The sequence below is a fragment of the Cryptosporidium hominis genome, assembly GCF_000006425.1.
Source record: "Cryptosporidium hominis TU502 chromosome 5 CHRO015077, whole genome shotgun sequence".
In the NCBI taxonomy this organism is placed as follows: domain Eukaryota; phylum Apicomplexa; class Conoidasida; order Eucoccidiorida; family Cryptosporidiidae; genus Cryptosporidium; species Cryptosporidium hominis.
The window spans coordinates 1-7,848 of NW_667113.1; the positions used below are offsets into that span (position 1 = coordinate 1).

A 7,848-nucleotide genomic window follows, 5' to 3' on the forward strand; every position below is an offset into this window, starting at 1 on the left:
ATATTGTGTCTTAAAATAAACTAAACATTATTTCGAAAAAAATTTATATCTTTCTAAATAATAGGCCTATTAGTGATTTGGGTTCTCTTCAACAAATGTAGTATTAATATTCTTGTCGATTGTCGGTGAGAGTATTTCTGGGATTTTCACTGAATAATTAGTTGAATCAACATTACATGTAGCATTTCCAAATGTGTGAGCAACATTAAAACCTAATTGTACAAGAAGCTGAACCATACCTTCTTGTTTAAGTCGTTCTTCTTCATTTGTAAAAAAAACATAAACTGGGTAGTTTTGTACATTTGAATCTGACAAAGAAGATAGAGATGAAATTGATAGTTTTGTATTTGGCAATATTGGCGAGCCTGAGCTTGCTACTTCATTTTCGATATCTTCTTCAATTAAATCTTCGACAAGTTCATTCAAAGCAGATAAATATCCTTTGATAGATAATTTTTCGGCAGTAATAAATTCACCCGATGGTGATTGGAAAGAAAGTTTCATTTTCTTAATACGTTTGTCGCTTGGAAAGTTGCGTTTGTATATTCTGAATAAATTTCTTATTAGCGTGCGTCCAAAAGGGGCATCATTTTCAACTGGACAATGTACTTTAATTGAACTTTCTTCTGGGTAATATTTGATAAAAACACGGCTTTGCCAATCTAGTGGGACCTCAATATTTGGATACTTGTGTTTTACGTTATTATTAATTGCTAAAACAATTTCATTTGGGGTTGGAATTGGAGTACCCGATGTAAATACACACAGGATCAGAAATATCGATGACAGTAAAAGTTTCATTAGAATAATCTACAGTTATTTTTTTGCGCTTTTGTAGAAAAACTAGTTGCGCCACAGAAGTAAGATTTTTCCCCTAATTACTTTATTCCAATTCTAATTCTACGGGCGAGCTATACCACTTATTATTCATGTCAAACATACCTTTGTTTGATGAAAACATATTTATTACGTATCTTTTAAATCTTCGCCAAAATCTGGTTCTTGGAGAACCTGACAATGGTCCTAAAGTGAACCAATCAATCCTAATTCTTTCTCTTTTTATTAAATAGTAGAAGCATAAACAAATGACATAGTCATATACATCCCAACCACTAGTCTTTAGGGAAAGTTTTGATACATTGTCCAATATTCTTATCATTGCTCCTTGTGGGAAGCTTTGCCACTTCTCGCCAAATCTGTGCCAAATCGGAATATGCTCTAATGAATTATTTGATGAGCCATTTGAAGTACAAAAAATAGCCTGTTTTATGCAATTGTGAATTTTCTTCCAGTTTAAATTGTCATTTTTAATTTTGTTTTCGGCTTCAATGATTTGCATTCTGTGCCTATATTGGTATTTGAAAATAGTTAATATGATTGCAGTTACTATATCTAGCTCCTTTTCCCACCAATTTGGTAAAAGTTCAATATTATTGTCACCATTTTCAGAATTGAAATTTCTTTTTTTTTTGACAAATAAAACATGATTGTATGCTTTTTTAAATAAAGATATGTGATCGCTTTTGTATAGATCTTTTTCAAGTTTGAGCGATTGTTCATTAATTATATTAGGATTCTCCAAATTAAGTTCCGAATTAAATTCATTTTTCTTAGTTTCAAGGTTTTTAATTACTTCTTCTCTATAGCTATTTCTAGATATGTTTTTTATAAGTGCTTTATCTTTTATCATTTCTCTTGAGAAAATATATGCAAGTGAAAGGAATGGTTTAGTGATTTTATTTGATGCTGATTTATCAGAAAATCTGAATGTATCTGGAGTGTTTGTAATTGATAAATAAATTTCATTTATTTGTTTTAATATTTTTTTACTGTCCCCTTCTTTTTCCCACCAACTTCTCCATTCAGGAAGAGGGTTGAAATGGGTGATTCCTCTTGAAAGTTCTTCCAAGGGTGGAACATTCCCAAAAATCCAATTATTATATTTTTTTATTTCAAAAGTTTTTGTTGCGAGATCTAATCTTTTTGATAAAAAAATGATAAATGATATGACCATATAATCTTCTTGAGACCAATCATTTGCAATGATTAATGGTTTTTTTTTGCATACAAACTTTGCTACTATTTGTTCGACTTTGCCTTTTTTCTTGCCAAATCGTTTCTGATTGAAAGCAAATACACTGAACATACTTTTCACTTCTTTAGAAGTAGTATATTCGCATGGCTCATTGAAAATAGATTGTTCAGTTTGATTATTTGCAGAATGGATAGAGCCATAACTCAAAAAAATTACTAATGCGTAAAGCATAAACTTCATATTAATTCTAGCTAATAATATTACATTAGACCCCGTTTATAGTTGCAACTGGATTTTTTCTGATTTAAAAACTGAATCTTAAAAAAGTGCTTGTAACTAATAAATATTATTTAAGTTGCCCACTGGTATTTTTTTGACACAAATCAAAAACTCAAAATATCCCCACAAGTTTATAATAATTGCGCAACATTGGGATAGCATTCCAAAAATGACGATTTTTAAAGAGAGTTTAAATTCGGTAAGTGATATGGATCAATAAGCTGTTTTAACTTTCCTAGAATGATTTAAATGAAACGTTGTCAAGAATAAAAGGGAAAAAGGGAGTAGTTGGAATAATAATTTTGAGGTCTGACAATATGACGCCATTAATTTCAACATTTGATAAAAAGACATCAAGGAACTACACTGACTGTATCAGGGAGATTGTAAAATGCGCAAATATGTTTGGTGCGCATGGATCAAATAATATTCAGTTAATTAGACTTCATTTTAAGAGCCAAATTGTCTTAATTGCTCCAGATAAAAATTTTACATTTCTAGCGGTACAAGATACAAATATATAACATAAATAATCAAAGAGTATTGAGCAAATGGTTGAACATAATATGCATTTATCTGCCTAGTCATCTACCTTTGGATATGTTGCCTATTTATGAAATGTAACGTAATAATAGGGAGTGCTAATGGAATAATTGATGTTAGGATATTTAGAAAGAACATTAATACCTCATATACTATTTCTAAGAATGTCGGGTAGTTATATTCATCCAATATATTAATATTATTATTTGCTGAATATCGACCAATTTTTGTATAATTATGAAATATAGGCTTCGAGTTAAAAACAGTTAGCCTCAGAATAAAAAGAATAACGTTCAGTAAATAAATAAAAATCAGTGGTCTCCTATACGAGGGAATAATTGAGTTTTTTAAGACATCTGGCAACAGATTAAAGACTTTTGTTTCCATTATTTTAGCGTGGTCCAAAATTATCAAATGAAAATTAAACAGTTTTTTGAAAATTTGGACAAATTTCTCCTTGTAAGTTTGCCAAAAAGAATGATGAGAAATGCATTCCGCGTCTAATTGACTGAGGAATTCATTATAAATAGTATCATTTGCAACTCTATCTCTTATTTCTTGAGTCAGAATTCCTAAATTTTGCTGATTTGATAAGCGCAAATATCTGTTAAACAGTGAGACACAGTTTCTGATTTGATGGGATCGAACGGTCCCTTGCCAGTATTGTGATGAAATGAGTTGATTAACTAGAAGATCCAGGCACCTTCCGGCCTCGACACTATTCGTAGAAGGGTTAACATCCATAAATATAAACTTTTCAGGTAGGCCTAATTTAAAGTTTTTTTTTTGCCGCTATAAAAGCAATGGAAATCCACTTTTTTTTTTTTTTTTTTTTAATGAGCGAAATTGATAAAGATATATTTGTTGTTAGTGGAGATATATATAATGGAGAGGAATCTGGAGGAACGCTAAACGAGCCGATAATGAAAACGGTCAAGAGGGATGTATTTCTCATTTACAATAAGTTACATTATTTTATCACTGCTGGAAAGAACGAGTTCGATCGCGAATATAATTTGAAGATGCTATATAATTGGGACTTATGGGGACCTTGCATTATATTGCTAGTATTATCCTCTTGTCTATATATAAAAGCTCCAGTTGAAAATAAGGATAAGATTTTCTCAGTTTTGCATTTTTTCTCGATTTACGGCACAGTAGCCATTGCTTTAAATGCGCGGATCTTAGGCATTAATTGTTCATTCTTTGCCATATTAAGCATAGTTGGGTACTGCATATTCCCATTTACAGTAATATCATTAATTTCATTAATTATTCCTTATTTCTTTGTAAAGCTAATTTTCACAATATTATCAATTACTCATATTTACAAGGTTATGCAATTATCTATGAACGAGATTGCTCCCGAAGAGAAAAAGGTTTTGATTTTATATCCAATTTCATTGTTTTTTTTTTCGGTAGCATTCCTAGTGCTAATTAATTAGTATTCTATTAAGTTTACATAAATATGTATCAGGCCTTTGCGCATAAGCAATCTTACACTAATTATTCTACCTGAATAAGAAGAGGATAAGGTGTTAGGGATACTTTACGTTCAGTTCTAGTCCGATAACTGCTAGAATAACTCTGAGTACGGCATTCTAATTTTTTGGAAACATCTTTGGGTTCAATTGCGTTCTGTAGATATTGAACTTTTGCCCGGTAAATGCGCGCCAATTATTATTGCGCCGTCTCAATTTTGCGTAATTGTATATTTTTTAATTTAATTAATCTCGTTTTGATTAGTTTTATACGCAAGGGTTTTCCACAGAGTATTTAGTCACTTGTTAAATTTTGAGTAACTTTAGTTTTTGAGTAATGTCACACCGTAAATTTGAAAGACCAAGATCTGGATCCCTCGGTTTCCTTCCAAGAAAGAGATGTTCTAGGAGCCGTGGGAAAGTCAAGGCTTTTCCAAAGGATGACTCAAACCAGCCACCACATTTGACTGCTTTTATGGGATACAAAGCAGGTATGACCCATATTGTTAGAGATGTTGACAAACCCGGATCAAGTAAGTTTATTTGCTTCGACGTGGTATAAAGATTTTCGGAATAGTCGATCATTGAGCGTCTTATTGATAGACGTATGTTCGCAATCTGTTATTCCTATATAGATGGTTTAATGTTGAGCTACTGCTCCGTTTTAATCACCTTTCATATTCCTTATCCCTAGAAGAGTAATTATTTACACTCGCTTATGCGAAGATGATTCTGGGAGAAACCATGAAAGTGACATAATAGTTATACCTCGTGTTTTCTTAATTCAGAAATTTACATTTTTTTTAGAATTAAATAAGAAGGAGGTTGTGGAAGCCGTTACTATAGTTGAAACCCCTCCAATGATATGCGTTGGTTTTGTCGGCTATATTGAAACACCAAATGGTCTAAGAGCTTTAACCACCGTGTTTGCAGGATATTTGAGTGAGGAATGCAAGAGGCGTTTCTATAAGAATTATTATAGGAGCAAGCGTAAGGCATTTACTAAATATGCTAGAAATTACGCTGAAAACCAGAGGATGGAGGCAGAAATTGCCAGATGCAAGCAATACTGTACTGTAATTCGTGCTCTGTGCCACACTCAGGTTAGCAAGACAGGACTAAACAAAAAAAAGGCTGACATAATGGAAATACAAGTAAATGGTGGAACAGTATCAGATAAGATTGACTTCTGCGTCAGATGCTTCGAACAACCGATTCCAGTGTCCACGATATTTAATGAGAACGAGATGATCGATATTATCGGTATTTCTAAGGGTAAAGGTTACAAGGGTGTAATTTCTAGATGGGGCGTCACGAAGCTTCCAAGAAAGACGCGTAGAGGCGTGAGAAAAGTTTCCTGTATTGGTGCTTGGCATCCTGCCCGAGTTCAGTTCCAAGTTCCAAGAGCTGGTCAGAAGGGATATGGCCAACGCACTGAAACTAACAAGAAGATTTATCGTATTGGGCGTGGCGACGATCCACGAAATGCATCAACTTCTGCTGATTTAACTGAAAAAACAATCACTCCAATGGGTGGGTTCCCAAGATATGGTGTAGTTAATCAAGATTTCCTGATGCTTAAGGGCTGTACTGTTGGATGCAAGAAGAGATTATTGACGTTGCGCAAGTCTTTAGTGCCACCTGTGACAAGATCAGCATTGGAGGTCGTAAATTTAAAGTTCATTGATACATCATCAAAGTTTGGTCACGGCAGATTCCAGACATCAGCTGAAAAGGCAAAGTACTATGGACCGTGTAAAAGATCAGTCGATAACTAGTCAATTCTAGCGAATAGGATAAGGTTCTATTTTTTTCTTCAGGCTAAGATTACCTGTTATTGTTGTAGCTATATAGCGAGTTAGTTTTTAGAATAGTCTAGGAATCCTCTCTTCAGTGTTTGGGCCTTAGTACCAGCTAATGGAAGGGCGTATGGCAGACTATCCGAATATTTAATCGGATCGAACCTCGAGTCATCTGCCTTGTGATAGCAATTCTTGATGAGTGCATCGTATAGACTGGTATATTTAAATGTAGACCTGCTCTCACTGCTTTCATGATTTGTAGGGTTTATGATCTCATCGAGCTTATTGTTGATCCATGCTTCAAAGTTCATATTTGAGCTTTCTGTTTCATTTTTAGATTGTTCACATTCAGTTGAATTATCAAGAATTTCAATTTGATCGTTGAATAGGCGATCAATTCTTTCGTTTAAATAGTCCATTAATACACATCCAGTTCCCGGATGTAATTCATCTTTGTCTGGAATCTTTGCACAAAATTTTATTGCAATACTAGCAATAACTTCAACAATTGCATTAATTCCTATCATAATACCCATTGATAAAGCTTCTGGAATTGTATTTGAAACAAAATTATATTTTGGAGGTTGTTCAATATATAAATCAATGTTTTTCAAGGAAGAATATTGACAGGTTCTGCACAATTCTTCTTTGAAATTACACTCTCCAACTATATTAGTTTGATTTAATGGAAATCTAGTATAAATTTTTCTGTTATATAAGTATGGATCATTATATAAATGAATATTATGAATACCAGAACTTATGAGAGGAGATTCAAAGCTTGGATCTTGTTTGTCCGCAAAACTAATTAAATGTTTGTTTCGTAATTCGTAATCTTTCAGATTAGTACTTATTCCGTTCCCACAAAATGCAGAGGGTAGAATAGTCGTGCTTTGATTTAACTGATTAACTTCGAATCCAGAATATTTATTTGGACTAAAAATATAATGATCATTTCTTTCATTTGAAGAGCCAAGTTGTTGCTTAAGATAATCATTATTTGATTGAACGGAGTGGATATTGATAGAATTGTAGTTTTTGTACTTGTTCACATAAAAACGATAATAGTTGGAATATTCACGTGGCGTAATACCAGAATTTTGTTTCACCGAGTCAGTTTGAGAATATGCATCGAAGAATAAAGTGCTTCCTTTTTCCTTAACAGTAAATAATACAATCGGGATTTCGTCCATTGAGTCGTATTAATTAATTTTGGTAGTACAAGAAATCACAAAACAGATACTTCATGTAATAAAGACTAGACGCAAATGTGCAAAACTATATAATTTAGAATTAACTGTTGTATTGGTTCATATTGAGATATTATTCCTATTTACAAGTCGTCAGGATGAAATCTACATTTGAAAATTTCATATAGTTGTAGTTTAGACATTGTTCCATTTTCTGTCAGGAAAATGCTTATAAGATTATCAGGGATTAAATCCAATTTATTAATTGCAAAGTGAACATTTGAAAGCTGCTTTAGCGAGTCCGCAAAAAGGTTTGGCGGAACGATTAAATTGGTTCTTTGAGTATCAAATAATGGAAAGTGACAAAGTTTATAGAGGGCAGAAACGATTACAATAGGAACAGAGAAAAATTTTGCAGTTTGTGAAATTAAATAGCCACCTGAAAGCGTAACTGCGCTACCATCTGGAAAGATAGCTTTTGCACTTAAAATAACTTTGCTCACTTTGGGTATAAGACT

The 7,848-nt window shown here is 32.8% G+C and overlaps 8 protein-coding genes across 8 annotated transcripts; 4 read left to right on the forward strand and 4 right to left on the reverse strand.

Annotated features, from left to right (window-relative positions):
- Nucleotides 1-69: 69 nt before the first annotated feature.
- Nucleotides 70-801, reverse strand: Chro.50231 (hypothetical protein). Its single annotated transcript, XM_660779.1, has 1 exon — nucleotides 70-801. One exon carries the CDS (start codon nucleotides 799-801, stop codon nucleotides 70-72), a length of 732 nt encoding a protein of 243 aa, XP_665871.1.
- An 82-nt stretch (nucleotides 802-883) lies between these two features.
- Nucleotides 884-2,275, reverse strand: Chro.50230 (hypothetical protein). Its single annotated transcript, XM_660780.1, has 1 exon — nucleotides 884-2,275. The coding sequence occupies one exon, from the start codon at nucleotides 2,273-2,275 to the stop codon at nucleotides 884-886; it is 1,392 nt and encodes a 463-aa protein (XP_665872.1).
- Nucleotides 2,276-2,631: 356 nt separating this feature from the next.
- Nucleotides 2,632-2,838, forward strand: Chro.50229 (hypothetical protein). The annotated part of the gene is made up of 1 exon (XM_660781.1): nucleotides 2,632-2,838. One exon carries the CDS (start codon nucleotides 2,632-2,634, stop codon nucleotides 2,836-2,838), a length of 207 nt encoding a protein of 68 aa, XP_665873.1.
- Nucleotides 2,839-2,902: 64 nt separating this feature from the next.
- Chro.50228 (hypothetical protein) lies at nucleotides 2,903-3,601 on the reverse strand. The annotated part of the gene is made up of 1 exon (XM_660782.1): nucleotides 2,903-3,601. The coding sequence occupies one exon, from the start codon at nucleotides 3,599-3,601 to the stop codon at nucleotides 2,903-2,905; it is 699 nt and encodes a 232-aa protein (XP_665874.1).
- Nucleotides 3,602-3,660: 59 nt separating this feature from the next.
- On the forward strand, nucleotides 3,661-4,302 carry Chro.50227 (terbinafine resistance locus protein YIP1). Its single annotated transcript, XM_660783.1, has 1 exon — nucleotides 3,661-4,302. One exon carries the CDS (start codon nucleotides 3,661-3,663, stop codon nucleotides 4,300-4,302), a length of 642 nt encoding a protein of 213 aa, XP_665875.1.
- Nucleotides 4,303-4,675: 373 nt separating this feature from the next.
- Chro.50226 (hypothetical protein) lies at nucleotides 4,676-4,900 on the forward strand. Its single annotated transcript, XM_660784.1, has 1 exon — nucleotides 4,676-4,900. The coding sequence occupies one exon, from the start codon at nucleotides 4,676-4,678 to the stop codon at nucleotides 4,898-4,900; it is 225 nt and encodes a 74-aa protein (XP_665876.1).
- A 298-nt stretch (nucleotides 4,901-5,198) lies between these two features.
- Nucleotides 5,199-6,116, forward strand: Chro.50225 (hypothetical protein). Its single annotated transcript, XM_660785.1, has 1 exon — nucleotides 5,199-6,116. One exon carries the CDS (start codon nucleotides 5,199-5,201, stop codon nucleotides 6,114-6,116), a length of 918 nt encoding a protein of 305 aa, XP_665877.1.
- An 80-nt stretch (nucleotides 6,117-6,196) lies between these two features.
- Nucleotides 6,197-7,333, reverse strand: Chro.50224 (hypothetical protein). The annotated part of the gene is made up of 1 exon (XM_660786.1): nucleotides 6,197-7,333. The coding sequence occupies one exon, from the start codon at nucleotides 7,331-7,333 to the stop codon at nucleotides 6,197-6,199; it is 1,137 nt and encodes a 378-aa protein (XP_665878.1).
- Between the last annotated feature and the right edge of the window lie 515 nt (nucleotides 7,334-7,848).